At 39.4% G+C, this 18,934-nt stretch overlaps 1 protein-coding gene across 1 annotated transcript in view; it reads right to left on the bottom strand.

The window, feature by feature from the left end:
• Positions 1–18,934, bottom strand: part of LOC139012960 (E3 ubiquitin-protein ligase TRIM38-like) — a 150,124-nt gene that overhangs the window by 12,422 nt on the left and 118,768 nt on the right. Inside the window, exons 30-33 of the mRNA XM_070419145.1 lie at positions 17,174–17,194; positions 12,968–12,988; positions 2,388–2,408; positions 987–1,022 (exon numbers count right to left, since the gene is read on the bottom strand). Of these exons, the coding sequence (XP_070275246.1) occupies positions 987–1,022; positions 2,388–2,408; positions 12,968–12,988; positions 17,174–17,194 (99 nt within the window). The remainder of the gene's footprint in view (positions 1–986; positions 1,023–2,387; positions 2,409–12,967; positions 12,989–17,173; positions 17,195–18,934) is intronic.

Below are 18,934 nucleotides of genomic sequence, written 5' to 3'. Positions count from 1 at the left end.
ATGCTTGGATAAAGAAGAAGTGGTACCTATATACAATGGGATATTACTCACCCATAAGAATAAGGTTTTTATTTTAATAAGATATCTGGCTGCAGCTAAATATATATAGTCAGTTCTTCAATTGTGGTAGCTGGCCATATAAAACTGCCACAAACAGCCCTAACTGGTTTGGCTCAGTGGATACGTCAGCCTGCAGACTGAAGGGTCCCAAGTTCAATTCCAGTCAAGAGCATGTAACTTGGTTGTGGGAACATCCCCAGGGGAGGTGTGCAGGAGACAGCTAATTGATGTTTCTCTCTCATTGATGTTTCCAACTCTTTAGCCCTACCCTTTCTTCTCTGTGAAAAATCAATAAAATATATTTAAAAATGAAAAAAAATAAAACTGCTAAAAACAAGGATTTATAGAATCTTGTATTACTGCTCCTATTGATTATGCAGATAAGGTTAATGGGTACCTCTATCCAAAATGTTTGGTCAACTGATTCATACATAACTTTATAGCATGTGACCCTGATTTTAAATCATGCCTGAACAAAGTTTATCATAAGCAATTCAGAGGGAAGGGAGATGAAGTAATAAATGGCAGTAATGGCTAGGCAGGGATGAAGTACAGTGAGTGGTCTACTTTGTTTGCCTGGAGTGGGGTGTGTTGGGGGCGGTCTTCATTGTATGGTCTGGTGCTATATTGGACAAAACTTTAAGAACAGACACCGTAAAAATAGCAGTATTTTGCAGTAAAGTAATTGCTAAAATATTCTTTTCAGAAAGGAAATATTTTCATACATTGCAAGGACAGGACCATCAGAGAGATAATAATGGGGGAAACTGAGTAACAAATGAAGATGGTAAACATATATGGAAATCTTACCAATACCTAAAAAATATGATGTACATGTGTGTGGTGGAGTAAGGAAGATGATCTTTGAGAGTTCAAAACAAATGGAAAATAAAAACATGAAAGGGAGTAAGTGCAAAGTGAAATACCTGTAAGGGACTTGCTTTCTTCCTGGTCACCCTTATCTGAAAGAGTGAAAGAAAGAAACAAACCATTCAAACATGATGTAAGCACAATGTCAGGAAGAGAAGAGGATCCTAATTTGAAACAGTTCTGTTGCTTATTCTTGGATTGAAACTGGCCCACATTCTAAGAAGTGCAGCCAAAGGATCCTAAGGCCATGTAACCAATAAGAACCAGGGTCACGTCCACCTCCATACCCATCAGTGCTAAAGGAATGAGATGGCAAAGGGAAGTATGACAGACCTATCAGATAAATTCCTCTGGGATAAACTATATCAATCTTTGGTCTTGCTTTGGGCCTTCCACTTTTGAAACTAAAGTGTCAAAAGTGCACATTCCTGAGGCAGGTACTGACAGTGTGATGCAGAAGCCTGTATATAGTAAAAGCACCCTGCTATCAACACCTGTGTCCTTATCAGTCATTACATGAATCTTGCTTATGAACATAAGGAGCTCTCTGCCCAAATTCCACTGTGCTTCTAAACTAAAACATAATTGAAATATAACATCAGAAAACGAGGAAATAACACGTTGAATGATTCTATCAGGGCTCCATGAATAAACCTTTGGGGATCATGCTCTGACAAACAGGTTCTCACGTCATCCACATAGACAATTCTGAGCTAAAGATACATCTCACAAAAACTTTCCTTAAGATGTAACATACTTTTGCAAACATAAAAAATCTTCTGCAATGTTGTGAATCAATACCTGAGTGAATAAAATTGCAAAAGAATAAATAACATTTAATTTAATTGGAAAGAAAAAGGCCAGAAAAGATTGTATAAATTACCTGTGGAATGGGTAATATGGTCACCGGGGAGGTGAAACCGTGGGCCTTAAGGACACACTCCATCAAAGAATGACATCAGATCTTTGAAAATGTGTGGCAGCACAGTAGAGGGAGCAGCTGTACTCATGGAATTTGGAATCTTTTCTCATAGCTCAGTTTACTTAAAATGGCCCCCTGACCTTGTAAAAAATGGCAGAGGTCCTAATTTAATGAATATTTTACAGACAGATATAAGGAGTGGAAATACTATGCCTGTTAGGATAATACTCTTCACCTCACAAGATTCACAGTAAATATGCCAATTTTCTGGGAAGCAGAAAATGTCAAAGTTTAAAGGGAAATACAGGTATCAGATGGAAAAGGGAAGAAACTAGGAAGGATGGAAGTTATAAAAAATAAATAGATAGAACTTAATATGGGATCAATATACAGACCAAAATAATTGAGGTAAAAAGAGTAGACTTCCGCAAGAAAAGTGAGCCGATGAATGTCAAGAGGGAAAAAGGCAGATAATGCTAAGACATCACCTTGTTTTTAAAGGTTTGGCAATTAAGAATTGTCAGAAATAACTTACGATGATTCTCCTGAAGTTTTTCTGAAAAATAAAAGTGAAATTGTAAATATCATGGGAAACAAATATGAATAAAATTCAATTTCTTCTACAACATGCACCAACATAAAGCCTTTCATGTTGCAGAGGAACACACAAAACACACAGGTAGGAACAGTGGCTGAAAGCTCTCATTGGCTCAGAGATAATTGTTCCAAAATTAAAAGGGAGGAAATATCTGAATATAGTGAATTAAGCAAAAAAAAATCTAGAAATACAGTTCTGTTAGTTACCTTATAAAACATTCCCAATTTAATTTGAAGATTTTATAATTTTTGTGGGGTTGCTCTCTATTAAAAGTTCTTTGGGACTAAATATACAATGGGGGGGCAAAAGTAATTGCATAGTTGTTTGCTAAACAATATAATAATTAATAAATAAAATATATTAAGAGAATATTATTATTGTCTGATTATCTCAACTTTAACCTACTTTTGAACCTGCCTGTTGTTTCTTCTCATATTTACAATAGCCCTGTTGTATCTTACATATAGTTGAAAAATTGATTGCGTTGGACAATATTGAACCAGATTTTCTGGAGGAATTCTGGGTCAGGTTAGTAGGCATACAGGACAATTGCAAAGTAATGAATTGACCAATCAATAAAAAGGCAGGAAATGTTGGACCCATCAGAAAGCAGTCATTTTAAGGTGTTTGGGAGTAAAGAGATATTGGAGAAAATTTATGCAATATCTTCAGAATTTTATCTGAAAAATGGAAAGGAATAACTAATGAGGAAATGGGGGGCAATATGAAGATGAAAGCACATATTTAATGCCATAATGAATAAAAATTATGAAAAGAAAGAAGTAAAATAAAAGAGAGAAAATTAATGCAAATTATATGAGAAACAAAATATTCAATAATATTGAAAGCTACTTATGTAAACTTAAACTTCAGTTGCAGATACAAAACAAATACTAATACATATATAAACAGATTCATGCACACTTGCCTACACGTAGACAGAGACCTCATGCTCACTGTTGTGGTAATTAAACAGGGAAAAATGAATGAATTCTCTGAATTGAGGAAATTATGTGAATGTTAATTCAGGTAATTACCTTAAAAATTTTCATGATCCCTTTTGAGATTATTTAGTATTTATTATTAACATTGTAACTCTATGGTTCTTTTTAAATTTTTGAAAATTAAATTTATTGGGATGATGTTGGTTAATAAATTTATGTGGAACTAACAGTGCAGAGCTTTGATACCTCACCTGTGTATGACATTGTGGGCTTACCACCCAAAGTCAAATCTTGTTCCTTGGCCATATATTTCACCTCCATTATCCTGTGCTATCCACTTCTTTCCTGTGTGTCTATTATTACTGTTTTGTTTTCCTCTTTATTTTTGAGAGTATTACAGATGTCCTTTTTTTGTCCTATTGCCCCCCTAGACCCTTCTTCCACCGCCCCACACCAGGACTTCAAGACACTACTTTCTGGGTCCATGGGCTATGTATATTCGCATTTAAGTTCTTTGGTTAATCTTTGCAGCCCACCTGTTCCCACACACCCACTCGCATGCCTCTGAGAATCCTCAGTCTTTTCCATGCTTTCCTGTCTCTGTGAGGGTTTGTTTGATTGATTTGTGTGCTCATTTTGTGCTTTCAGTTCCATATGCCACGTATAAGTAAAATCATATATTTCTTGGCTTTGTCTGCTCAGCATAATATTCCCAAGATCCATCCCTGTTGTCACAAATGGCAGTATTTCATTGCCCAGGAAGACAGAAATGGCCAGCAGGTATTTGAAAAGTTCCTGAAGTGCACTAGCGATTAGGGAAATGCAAATCAAACCTACCAGGAGATATCACCTCACACCTGTTAGAGTGGCATTTATCAACAAGACTAGTGCCAGAACCGGTTTGGCTCAGTGGATAGAGCGTCGGCCTGCGGACTCAAGGGTCCTGGGTTCGATTCCGGTCAAGGGCATGTACCTTGGTTGGGGGCACACCCCCAGTGGGGGGCCTGCAGGAGGCAGCTGATCAATGTTTTTCTCTTATTGATGTTTCTGGTTCTCTATCCCTCTCCGTTCCTCTCTGTAAAAAAAGAAAATCAATAAAATATATTTAAAAAAAAAACCAAGACTAGTAATAACAAGTGTTGCAGAGGTTGTGGAGGAAAGGGAAGCCTCATTACTGCTGGTGGGAATGTGAATTGGTACAGCCACTGGGGAAAACAGTATGGAGGTTCCTCAAACATGAAGCATAGGGATCCCATATAACCCAGCAACACCTTCTATGGATACCTATGCCCCACAATCTGAAAAATATTTCTTCCCAATGATATATGTACTTGAAAGGACAAAACGGGACTGATAGCTGCATTACTAACCCCTCTTCAAGCAAAAGCCATAGAATGTATCAGTTACTCAGCCTGCCCTTATCTCAGCCAATAGGAATGCAAGGAAACTAGCCCAAGGCCAACAGTTTGCTATCGACCACCTGTCTTTGTGTATCCAGAACCTAGCTGCACCCTACCCCTGAGTCACTAGCCTCCGGCCCTCACTCAACCAACCAGAATTGACCAAATCAGTGGTAGGTGTGAGCTCTCACCTCCCCCCCCCCCCCCCCCCCCCCACCGACCCCGAGCCCTATAAATTCTTTGTTCTTTCAAGACTCCAGGCCCTCTTGCATCCAGTAATGGAGGCAGAGAGACCAAGCTAGCTTGAATAAAAGACTCTATGCTTTTGCATCAGACTTGGCCCTCCCTGGTGTCTCTGTGGGGGGGTCTTGAAATCTGGGCATAACATTTGGGGGCTCGTGCGGGACCCCCAAGACCCACGAAGGACCCCGATCCGGAGAGTCTGACTGACTGCTGTAGGTGTCTGTGTGTTGTGTATTCTGTTCTGTGTGTTATATGTCCTGTCCTGTGTTGTGTGTTCTGTCCTGTGTGAGCTAATTTCTGAGGGATGTGGATCCCCTCATTCTGTAATGCCCGAAGCGATCTAGGTGGACGCACTGCCGAAGGACCACGGGTTGGGAGAGTCGGAAGACGTTCCTCTCTGTCTTCAGGAGGGACGAGGCATCCCCCCACTTCAGGAGGGATGCGAATTCCCATCTCTTCAGGAGGGATGGGGAATTCCCTCACAAGGATCTGAGACAAGGCGGGTTGCTCCTGCCATTCGGTTTTGCTTCCACGGAGTCGGAAGGTTGGCTTTTGAGTCTTTTTGGTTGTCTGTTTTTGTGTTTTTCTGTTTTATTATGATTGATCATTTCAAAGAGTTTAGGGGAGGCTATAGAGCTCCCTCAGGAATTGGGAAATTGTTAGGAATTGGATGGATTGTTTAAACTCTGAATAAATGTCTGGTGAAAGTGTGTGAGTGTGGAGGGATGGGGCCTGCCCTCTCCTCTCCTTTGTGTGGCTCCACGACTTTGGTCAGGAGGGTATCTGAGTGAGGATCTGTGAAAACAGGTCACCCCCTTCCCTTGTCTGTCTCTCGTCACGGATCATCATGGGGTGGGTCAAATTTTGTCTGTGTGGGACTAGCCAATTTACTACAGAGAAGGGGGACTGGAACTGGTCTGTGTAAAGCGAAAGCTACTTTGTGCTGTCTGTTTGTACACATGAGGAAAAACCCTGCTTTAAGGGGAAGACAGTAGAGAACTTTTAATTGCTTTACTCTGAGGTATAATCTTGTTGTATCAGGTTAAAATTTTAAAAATCTAGGATTAATTTAAAGGTATAAGGTTGCAACCCAAAGAAGTTTCACAAAGGCTGGCTAGGTTCCAAGATTGCTTAGTTCTGAGATTGCTTATAAAAAAGCAAGAAAGAAATCTTTTCAAGTTGACTATTTGCTTAGCAAATTAACAAAGTAGCAAATTTCAAAGAACTTGTTATTCATGGTTTTCTTATCTCTTTGGTGGACAGCTCTGCAGGGTGGAGAGATTTACTGCCTGTGACTGTATTTTGTTTAACTTGCTGTTTTCAATTGTTTATTAGAATCCTCATAGAGGACATAACCTGGTCTTTCCCTTCCTCCCTCATCCGGATTCTGAAAGCATCTGTAACTGGATTTCAGATGGTCTCCAGGCTTTCTGTCTGCAAGAAACCTCCCTATGCACCCGTTATCTTTCCAGGCCGACTCTGTGAGGAAAAGCAATGGGCCTGGACTGAGACAAGGCGGGTGGGGGTGTTAGCAGACCCTTAGAAAAGCGGAGGAGGAACAAAGCTAAAATCTGCAGCCGCCCTGGTGATTTAGAACGCTAGGCAGACTCAGCCCCTGAGAGCCAGGCCATCAACGCCACCGTCGCTGCCCAGCTCCTGAACCCCCTGCTTGAGTCCATACCACTGCAAAAGGGCAGCGGCTTCCTGGATTTGCTGGGGGATGCTCTGGCCGGGCCCCTGGGAGACCCTAGGGGGAGCAGCTGGCTCACAGGAGGGGCTGATATCCCCTTCTAGTGCACTCCCTTGAAAGAGGCCTGGTTATTGCTCTGCACGAAGGGAACTGGTAGAAAGGCAAGAAAGCAGGGCCCTAAGAGTTAACAAAAGGGCACTCTCCCTGGACCTGGGAGCCATCAGGACTTTGAAATTCTCCAAGAGAGGAGGAGTCTGACTCAGAGACTGGCCGAAACCTCGTTGGGTTAGGAGAACCCGAGGCTGCATATTGAACTTATAGACTGCAGTTTGCTGGGCAGAGGTCCAAGCCCAGTTATATAGGGGTTAAGCTACCTGTGTACAGGAAAACAACTTTCTCCTGTGACAGAATACATTTTAAGAAAATTAAATGCATGATAGACCAGAAAGCTGGGACTAGTAGAATAGGGAAACTGAGCAGAAATCCTATCTTCCCTAAACCAATGACACTTGGGAGTAAATGCTTTGCATTTGCCTCCCTAAACAAAGGTTAAATCGTTTATGTCAATCTGATTAGTGTCATTTGTTGTCCACACCCAGGGACAAATGAAGGTAGAAAATAAGCCTTATTTTGATTACTTCTTTTATTCAGGAGGAGCCAACCCGGTCCCTCCCTGCAACATGAATGATAAAATGTGTGTTAAAGAATTTTAAAATTCTCAAACCTCGCTGCCTTGGGTCCAGTTCTGCGTGTGTAAGAAGGGACAGAGTAAGGTTTAGTAGCAGGAGTGAAGAGGCAGGCAGGGCAGGGGCAGGCCAGAAGAAGCTGGCAAGGCCATCCAAACCACCCAGCCGCTATTGGCCAGAGCCGCCTGAGGTAGACCTCCTCGGACTGGCAACAGCTGACTCCGACTAGGACAGACTGGGCTTTTTCCTACTGGGCCCCCATGAGCCGATGGTCAAAATGAAGATCGGGGGCCAGACTGTGAACTTTATGGTTGATACAGCGGCAGAGCACTCGGTAGTTACTCAGAAGGTAGCTCCCCTCTCAGGACAGGAAGTCACCATTATTGGAGCTACCGGTACCACAGCTGCAGACTGTTCTGCCACCCCCGCCGATGTCAGTTAGGCGGCCATCAGGTGGTTCATGAATGCCTGTATTTGCCAGTTGACCGGGTCCCTCTAATGGGCAGAGACCTTTTAGCCAAAATGGAAGCAGAAACCACTTTTGCCCCAGATGGCTCAGCACAGCCTTGCCTAGGTGAACAGACCTCTCCAATAATCCTGTCCTTAGCAGTGCCGAGGGAGGAAGAATAGAGACTTTATACCCCCCAGCCAAAGGCCTCCACATCTGTTCTTGTCATGCCCCCATCAGGGGACTTGGGCAGTGTTCCTGTTATCTGCCAAAATTCCCAAGACTGTAAAAGTACTTGTTCACTGAAAAGGTGTAGATGTGGATATTTATTTGATGTTTATATGTCTACTTAGGTATAAATATTTGTTCATGTACATAAGGAAGTCTACAAAAAATATATATTTAATTTAAGGCTGAATGCTCTGACCGATAGCAAAACGCCCCAAGCAACCGCTGGGTTCTTTTTCGAAAGGGTGTTTGCTCCCTGTCAGAGGTGGAATCGGTCCACCCAACAAAATTTCTGTCTGTTTGTTTACTAAAGACTTTGATTTGCTCTGATATTTCTGTGTTGGTTTGAAATTTTGGAATTCTGGGGTAGATATAAAAAAATATTTGTAGATAAATAGAACCCCCGGTTAGTTTCCTGGTGTATTCTGGAGCAGCCTATTCAGAGCCAATGGGACCAGTAACATCTAAGAAGACACCCGTTCTAAGAGCCACTGAACAAACTGCCTTTTTCCTTGGACATCAAAGAAGACTGTGGACCTCAGAAAGAACAGGGTAACTCATTCGTTTCTAGTCATGCCAGAATGCCTGTACCCCTTACTTGGACGTGATCTCTTACAGAAATTACAAGCCACCCATAAGCTTGTTCGAAATGCCCTGCCAGTGCCACCTCGGACTCTGTACATCCTTTCCAGCCTGGGGACTCGGTGTGGGTAAAGAAGTTCACGACCTCAGGACTCACCCTAACTTGAAAAGAAGTATACCTGCAGAAAATTGTATAATCCAAAGAGACAAGGACAATTATACCTTATATAGGAGGGTCAGGAGTAGCCTCCAGTCACCTGGAGAAAAGCATACTGATCTGCTCATGATGTTTGAATAGCCCTGCCATATCTCATGTTTAGTAGCGGAGGATTTGGCTGCCTAAAGTGGCCATGGTGCCAATATTATGTTTCATTGTATTAATATGTTATATTGATCTTTGATTCTCTTGCTGGTTTAAATGTATGTTGACTGTCCTGGAAGGGGACTGAGTGCGGTGAACCCCAAAAAGTAAAGGGTGTCTGGCTGCCAAGAGGGCAGTTGCCCAACTGGGCAGGGAAGAATACCCATCAGGTTTTAGTCTCTATCGAGAGACAGTTGACAGTTGGCAGCCTGTATACTGTCTTGCAGGCCTGTGTGGCCATGCCCATGTCAGAGGTGGCACAAAACCTCAACTGTAGAAAACTGGGAAAGGCCTGTTTGGAATAGAAGGTCTGAGGCATGGTTATGCATTTTTAACGGACATAGAAAGAAGGTTTAAAGGCTAGTTTGAAAGAGTAAAATTTAGAAAGGTTATGCATGTGATAAAAAGGAGAAGAGAAATGTTAAAAGGAAATTATTCAAATAGTACAGACCAGTAAGCCAGAGGGTAAATAGTTATGCCAAAGTACTTAGGGAGGACTGATAAAAGAAATCCAACAGTTACTGTTTTGTTATAACTCTGAAGAGTCCATGGAAAAGGACTGACGAGAAAAATCAGAAGATCTTAGAGCAGATCAGTATGTTTTTCTCCTTATATAATTACTCTAGAATTTGGCAATGCTTAATAAATCATGGCAATACATTTCTTTGCATAAATTCAATAAGAACAATTTCCAAAAGTAATTTTATTAATGAAAAACTTTGACTGGAGTATCATGTTTTAAAGAAACCTGTCTGAGCTCTGAAGACTTGAAGCCAATAAGAGTGCCACGGGAAAAGCCTGATATGCTGCTTGGGAGCCCTGAAGATGGCTGGCGCTGGAGCGTCAGGCCCATGCCCTACCATCACTGGCAGTTGGTCAGAGTAGAAGGGGATCAATAAGGATGCCTCTGCATCCCTGCGGAACTCCCACACACTCTGGGCCGCAACAAGTAGGACGGCTACTGAGATGGGCCTTAAAGCCTAGAGCATGAGCTCAGGTGGAGTTGCTACAGGTGAGGGATTCACCTAACTCAGCAGATGCTGCAGGCAGGCCTGATGGCAGCTGAATGGCTTGGCTTCTTGGCCCTACGGGGCACATTAAGATGAAGTCATGAAATTCCAGCAAAGGTAGTCAGTTACCATTCTTGTTGTGTTTATGCAAACATCAGGCCAAATTGAATACAATAGATAAATTAATCTTGATTTGGCTTTTTAATGGCCATAGAGGAATTTTTAAGAAGAAAAATCCCATTTCAATAGAAGTTGTTAAAGTTAAAATGGTTTCTTTCCCTTCCGCCGGACCATTTGTTATAGTTTGTCTCTGCCAGGTCACAAGCCCAGCTCCTTCTGTGCCCAGGACAGCAGGGAGCCTGAATGGAAGGTGACCTCTAACCAGGCACACCCGCTGCAGATCACCCTCAGGAGGCAGTGGACCTCTCCAGACCCCTTGTAATCCTCCTAATGCTGTTGACTTCCAGCCCTTGCATTATTAACAGACTAGTCTGATTTGTCAAAGAGCGCATAGGGGTAGTCCAGTTGATGGTTTTGCAAGCCCAGTACAGGCCTCTAGCGATGGAAGGTGAAATAAAAATGCATTCCGTCTCATGATTGAGCCGGACGTTCCAAGACAAGGGGGGAATAAAAGGACAAAACGGGACTGATAGCTGTGTTCCTAACACCTCTTCAAGCAATAGCCATAGAATGTATTAGTTATGCAGCCTGCCCTTACCTCAGGCAATAGGAATGCAAGGAAACTAGCCCAAGGCCAAAAGTATGCTAGCCACCTCCTGTCTTTGGGTAACCAGACTCTAGCTGCACCCTACACCTGCATCACTAGCCTCTGGCCCTCACTCAACCAACCAGAATTGGTCAAATCAGTGGTCCAAGTGAGCCCTCGCCCCACCCTCGACCCCAAGCCCTATAAATTCTTTGTTCTTCCAAGACACTGGACTCTCTTGCATCAAGTAATGGAGTCAGAGAGACCAAGCTAGCTTGAATAAAAGACTCTATGCTTTTGCATCGGACTCAGCGCTCCCTGGTGGTTCTGTGGGGGCCTTGAAATCTGGGCATAACACACTCCTATGTTGACTGTAGCATTAGACACAATGGACAAGATGAGGAAGCAAGCCCACTGTCCATCCATACATGTTGGAAAAAGAAGAAGAGGTACCTATATACAATGTGATATTAGCCACAAGAATAAGGTTTTTATATTAATGACATCTCTGGTTGTGGTTAAATGTATATGGTCAGTTCTTCTATTGTGGTAGCTGGCCATATAAAACTGCCACAAAGTATTATTCATAGAATCTTGAACTACTGCTCCTATTGGTTATTCAGATTAGGTTAATGGGTACCTCTACCCTCAGTGTTTTGTCTCATGGTTCATGCATAACTTTATTGTGTGTGAGCCTGATTTTAAGTCATGCCTGAATAAAGTTTACCATAAGCAATTGAGAGGGAAGGGAAGTGAAGTATTAAATTGCAGTAAAGGCTGGGTGGGGATGAGGAAGGGAAGATCTACATTGTATGGCTGCAGACGAGGATGATGGGAGGTCTGCATTGTATGGCCTGCAGCTATATTGGACACAACTTTCAGAGCAGACACTTGAAAAAGAGCCACATTTTGGAGTGAAGTAATTACTAAAATTTTCTTGTCAGAATCGAAATGTTTTCATACATTGCAAGGACAGGACCACCTGAGAAATAATAATAGGGGAATCCCAGTAACAAATGAAGATGATAAAAATATGTTGAAATCGTACCAATACCTGAAAAAAATGATGTAAATGTGTGTGGTGGAGTAAGGAAGATGGTCCTTGAGAGTTGAAAAAGGAACACTTCCTCAGTGATAAACTATATCAATCTTCCACTTTTTCAGACTAAATGGCATAGGTGCACATTCCTGAGGCAGATACTTTAAGTATGATCCAGAAGCCTGTATATCATAAAAGCACCCTGCTATCAACACCTGTATCTATATCAGTCATCACATGAAAGAATCCTGCTCATTAACATAGAACTCTCTTCCCAAATGCCATTGTATCTTTTAACTAAAACATAATTGAAATATAACATTTGAAAAAGAGGACATAAAGCGTTTAATGATTCTATCAGGCCTCCATGAAAAAAAACTCTGGGAATTATGGTATGACAAATAGCTTTTCATATCATCCACTTTCACAATTCTGACCTAAAAATACATCTTCATAAACTTTCCTTAAGATGTAACATACTTTTTCAAACATAAAAAAATCTCTTGCAATGCTGCGAATTAATACCTGAGGGAATAAAAATGCAAAAGAATAAAGAATATTTAATGTAATTGGAAAGAAAAAGGCCTGAAAATATTGTATAAATTATCTGTGCAATGGGTAATATGATCACCAGGGAGGTGAAATAGTGGTCCTTAAAGTCACACGTTGTCATTGAATGACATCAGAGCCTAGAACATGTTTCCAGGACAGTGGAGGGGTCAAATGCAATCATTGCATATGGAATCTTCTCTCATTGCTCAGTTTACTTAAGATGGCCCCCTAAACTTGTAAAAAATGCCAGAGGTCCTACTTTAATGGGTATTTTACCTACAGTATATAAAGAATGGAAATCATGTGCCTGTTAGCACAATCCTCTTCACCTCACAAGATTCACAGTAAATATGACAAGTTTCTGGAAAGCAGAAAATGCCGAAGTTTAAAGGGAAGGTAAAGTATGAGATGGAAAAGGGAAGAAACTATTAAGAATGGAAGTCATGGAAAATAAATAGATGGAACTTTACATGTGAGAAGGATACAGACAGAATATTTGAGGAAAAAAGAGTAGAGTTTCAAAAAATAAGGTGAGCCAATGAATGTCAGGAGGGAAAAGGCAGATAATGCTAAGACATCACATTGTTTTTAAAGGTTTGGCAATTAAGGATTGTCAGAAATAACTTACCAAGTTTTTCCTGAAGTTTTTCTGTAAAATAAAAGTGAAATTGTAAATATCAAGGGAAACAAAAATGAATAAAATTCAATTTCTTCTACAACATGCACGGAACATCAAGCCTTTCATGTTGCAGAGTAACATGCAAAACACACATGTAGGAACATTAGCTGAAAGCTCTCATTTGCTCAGAGATAACTGTTCCAAAATTAAAAGGAAGGAAAGGTCTGAATGTAGGGAATTAAGCAATAAAAAAATTAGAAATACAGTTCTGTAAAGTACCTTATAAAACACTCCTAATTTAATTAGAAGATTCTTTAATTTTGGGGTTGGGTTGCTCTCTATTAAAAGTTCTTTGGGACTAAATATACAATGGGGGAGCAAAAGTAAATGTATAGTTGTTTGCTAAATAATATAATAATTAATAAATAAAAAATATTAAAAGAATATTATTATTCACTGATTATCTCAACTTTAATGTACTTTTGAACCTGCCTGTTGTTATGTCTCATATTTACAATATCCCTGTTGTATCTTATATATAGTTGAAAAATTGATTGAGTTGGATAATATTGAACCAGATTTTCTGGAGGAATTCTGGGTCAGGTTAGTAGGCATTGAGAACAATTGCAAAGTAATGAATTGTCCAATCAATAAAAAGGCAGGAAATGTTGGACACATCAGAAAGCAGTCACTTTAAGGTGTTTGGGAGTAAAGAGATATTGTAGAAAATTTACGCAATAGCTTCAGAATTTTATCTGAAAAATAGAAAGGAATAACTAATGAGGGAATGGGGGGCAAAATGGCGATAAGGGCACATATTTAATACCATAATTAATAAAAATTATGAAAAGAAAGAAATAAAATAACAGAGAAAATAAAAGTCAATGCAAATTATATGAGAAACAAAAAATTTAATAATATTGAAAGCTACTTATGTAAATTTAAACTTCAGTTGCAGATAAAAAACAAATTCCCATACTTTTATACACAGATGCATGCACCCTAGTCAGAAAGTAGAAAGAGACTGAAAGCTCACAATAGAGGTAATTAAACAAGGAAAAATGAAAGAATTCTCTGAATTGAGAAAAATTATGTGAATGTTAATTAAGGTAATTACCTTAAAAATTTTGATGATCCCTTTTGAGATCATTTAGAGTTTATTATTAATATTGTATCTCTATGGTTCTTTTAAAATTTTTAAAAATTAAATTTATTGGGATGATGTTGGTTAATAAAATTATGTGGAACTAACAGTGCAGTGCTATGCTACCTCACCTGCGTATGACATTGTGGGCTTACCACCCAAAGTCAATACTTGTTCTTGGCCATATATTTCACCTCCTTTACCCTGTGCTAACCACCTCTTCCCTGTGTGTCTACTATTACTGTTTTGTTTTACGCTTTATTGTTGAGAGGATTACAGATTTCCTTTTTGTTGTCCTATTTCCCCCTTAGACCCTTCTTCCACCACCCCACACTAGGTCTTCAAGAGACTATTTTCTGTGTCCATGGGCTTTGTATATACGCATTTATGTTCTTTGGTTAATCTTTCCAGATCACCGTTCCCCACAAACCCACCGGCATGCCGCTGAGAATCCTCAGACTGTTCCATGCTTTCCTGTCTCTGTGAGGGTTTGTTTAATTGATTTGTGTGCTCATTTTGTACTTTCAGGTCTTTATTCCACGTAAGAGTAACATCATATGTTTCTTGGCTTTGTCTGCTCAGCATAATATACCCAAGATCCATCACTGTTGTCCCAAAAGGCAGTATTTCATTGCCCAGGCAGACACAGATGGCCAGCAGGTATTTTTAAAGATCCTGAAATGCACTGGAGATTAGGGAAATGCAAATCAAACTGACCAGGAGATACCACCTCACACCTGTTAGAGTGGCAGTTATCAACAAGACTAGTAATAACAAGTGTTGCAGAGGTTGTGGAGGAAAGGGAAGCTTCACTTACTGCTGCTGGGAATGTGAACTGGTACAGCCACTGGGGAAAACAGTACAGAGTTTCCTCAAACATGAATCATAGGGATCCCATATAACCCAGCAAGAACTTCTATGGACACCAATGCTCCACATCTGAAAATATATCTTCCCAATGATATATGCACTCCTATGCTCACTGTAGCATTAGTCACAGTGGACAAGACGTGGAAGCAAGCCCACTGTCCATACATACATGCTTCGATAAATAAGAAGTGGTACCTATATACAATGGGATATTACTCAGACACAAGAATAATATTTTTATTTTAATAAGATCTCTGGTTGTGGTTAAATGTATATGGTCAGTTCTTCTATTGTGGTAGTTGGCCATATAAACCTGCCAATAAGTATGATTCATAGAATCTTGAACTACTGCTCCTATTGGTTATGCAGATTAGGTTAATGGGTACCTCTGTCCTCAATGTTTTGTCTCATGGCTCATGCATAAATTTATTGTGTGTGAGCCTGATTTTAAGTCATGCCTGAATAAAGTTTACCATAAGCAATTGAGAGGGAAGGGAGGTGAAGTATTAAATTGCAATAATGGCTGGGTGGGAATGAGGAAGGGAAGATCTATATTGTTGGGCTGCAGACAAGTACAAGGGGAGGTCTGCGTTGTATGGCCTAGATAGGACATAACTTTCAGAGCAGACACTTTAAAAACAGGTACATTTTGCAGTGAAGCCATTACTAAAATTTTCTTATAAGAAACGAAATATTTTCATACATTGCAAAGAAAGGACCACCTGAGAAATAATAATAGGGGAAACCCAGTAACAAATGAAGATGATAAAAATATGTTGAAATCTTACCAATACCTGAAAAAAATGATGTACGTGTGTGTGGTGGAGTAAGGAATATGGTTCTTGAGAGTTGAAAAAGGAACACTTCCTCTGTGACAAACTATATCTATCTTCCACTTTTTCAGACAAAATGGTATAAGTGCACATTCCTGAGGCAGGTACTTAAAGTGTGATGCAGAAGCCTGTATATAGTAAAAGAATCCTGCTATCAACACCTGTTTCTATATCAGTAATCACATGAATCCTGCTCATGATCATAAGGTTCTCTCTAACCAAATTCCATTGTATGTCTAAACTAAAACATAATTGAAATATAATATTAGAAAAAAGGACATAAAGCGTTTAATGATTCTATCACGCCTCCATGAAAAGACCTTTGGGAATTATGCTATGACAAATAGCTTTTCATATCATCCACTTTCACAATTCTGAGCTAAAGATACATCTCACATAAACTTTCCTTAAGATGTAACATACTTCCCAAAACTGTTTTGGCTAACTGGATAGAGCATTGGCCTGTGGACTGAAAGGTCCCAGGTTTGATTCAGGTCAAGGGCATGTACCTGGGTTGCGGACATATCCCCAGTAGGAGGTTTGCAGGAGGCAGCTGATCGATGTTTCTCTCTCATCGATGTTTCTAACTCTCTATCTCCCTTCCTCTCTGTAAAAAATAAATTAAATATATTTAAATATTTTTTTTTTAAAAAAAGTGGTAACATACATTTTCAAACATAAAAAAATCTCTTGCAATGCTGCGAATTCATACCTAAGCTAATAAAATTCAAAATAATAAAGAACATTTAATTTAATTAGAAAGGAAAAGGCTAGATACTATTGTATAAATTATCTGTGCAATGGGTTATATGATCACCAGGGAGGTGAAATAGTGGTCCTTAAAGTCACACTCTGTCAATAAATGACATCAGAGCCTAGAACATGTTTCCAGGACAGTGGAGGGGTCAAATGCAATCATTGCATATGGAATCTTCTCTCATTGCTCAATTTACTGAAGATGGCCCCCTGACCTTGTAAAAAATGCCAGAGGTCCTACTTTAATGGGTATTTTACCTACAGTATATAAAGAGTGGAAATCATGTGCCTGTTAGCACAATCCTCTTCACCTCACAAGATTCACAGTAAATATGGCAGGATTCTGGAAAGCAGAAAATGCCAAAGTTTAAAGGGAAGGTCAAGTATGAAATGGAAAAGGGAAGAAACTAGGAAGGATGGAAGTCATGGAAAATAAATAGATGGAACTTTACATGTGAGAAGGATACAGACAAAAATAATTGTGGAAAAAAGAGTAGACTTTCAAATAAAAGGTGAGCCAATAGATGTCAAGAGGAAAAAAGGCAGATAATGCTAAACACATCACATTGTTTTTAAAGGTTTGGCAGTTAAGGATTGACAGAAATAACTTACCAATTTCTTCCTGAAGTTTTTCTGAAAAATAAAAGTGAAATTGTAAATATCATGGGAAACAAATATGAATAAAATTCAATTTCTTCTACAACGTGCACGGAACATCAAGCCTTTCATGTTGCAGAGTAACATGCAACACACACATGTAGGAACAGTGGCTGAAAGCTCTCATTTGCTCAGAGATAATTGTTCCAAAAGTAAAAGGGAGGAAAGGTCTGAATATAGTGAATTAAGCAAAAAAAAAAATTAGAAATACAGTTCTGTTAGTTACCTTATAAAGCATTCCCAATTTAATTTGAAGATTTTATAATTTTTGTGGGGTTGATCTCTATTAAAAGTTCTTTGGGACTAAATATATTATGGGGGGCAAAAGTAAATGTATAGTTGTTTGCTAAATAATATAATAATTAATAAATAAAAAATATTAAGAGAATATTATTATTGTCTGATTATCTCAATTTTACCTACTTTTGAACCTGCCTGTTGTTTCGTCTAATATTTAAATAGCCTTATTGTATCTAATATATAGTTGAAAAATTGATTGAGTTGGACAATATTGAACCAGATTTTCTGGAGGAATTCTGGGTCAGGTTAGTAGGCATCAAGGACAATTGCAAAGTAATGAATTGTCCAAACAATAAAAAGGCAGGAAATGTTGTACACATCAGAAAGCAGTCACTTTAAGGTGTTTGGGAGTAAAGAGATATTGGAGAAAATTTACGCAATAGCTTCAGAATTTTATCTGAAAAATGGAAAGGAATAACTAATGAGGGAATGGGGACAAAATGGCGATAAGGGCACATATTTAATACCATAATGAATAAAAATTATGAAAAGAAAGAAATAAAATAACAGAGAATAAATTAATGGGAATTATATGAGAAACAATAAATTCAATAACATTGAAAGCTACTTATGTAAACTTAAACTTCAGTTGCAGATAAAAAACAAATTCTCACACATATATACAAAGATGCATGTACCCTTCTCTGAAAGTAGAGAGACAGAAAGCTCACAATTGAGGTAATTAAACAGGGGAAAATTAAAGAATTCTCTGAATTGAAGAACGAATGTGAATGTTAATTCATGTAATTACCTTAAAAATTTGTATGATCCCTTTTGAGATTATTTAGTGTTTATTATTAATATTGTATCTCTGTTCTTCTTTTAAAATTTTTGAAAATTAAATTTATTGGGATGATGTTGGTTAATAAAATTATGTGGAACTAACGATGCAGTGCTATGCCACATCACCAGTGTATGACATTGTGGGCTTACCACTCAAAGTCAAATCTAGTTCCTTGGCCATATATTTCACCTCCTTTATCCTGTGCTTCCCACCCCTTCCCTGTGTGTCTATTATTACTGTTTTGTTTTCCTCTTTATTTTTGAGAGTATTACAGATGTCCTTTTTTTTGTCCTATTGCCCCCCCTAGACCCTTCTTCCACCGCCCCACACCAGGACCTCAAGACACTACTTTCTGGGTCCATGGGCTATGTATATACGCATTTAACTTCTTTGGTTAAACTTTCCAGCCGACCTGTCCCCACACACCCACCCCCATGCCTCTGAGAATCCTCAGTCTGTTCCATGCTTCCCTGTCTCTGTGAGGGTTTCTTTGATTGAGTTGTGTGCTCATTTTGTGCATTCAGTTCCATATGCCACTTATGAGTAAAATCATACGTTTCTTGGTTTGTCTGCTCAGCATAATATTCCCAAGATCCATCCCTATTGTCACAAATGGCAGAATTTCATCGCCC

Source organism: Myotis yumanensis, unplaced genomic scaffold (assembly GCF_028538775.1).
Source record: "Myotis yumanensis isolate MYYU_CA2020_CCGP unplaced genomic scaffold, mMyoYum1.0.hap1 SCAF_6, whole genome shotgun sequence".
Classification (NCBI taxonomy): domain Eukaryota; kingdom Metazoa; phylum Chordata; class Mammalia; order Chiroptera; family Vespertilionidae; genus Myotis; species Myotis yumanensis.
Note: the sequence above shows the minus strand (reverse complement) of the source record. Positions and strands in the feature narration are given on the sequence as shown.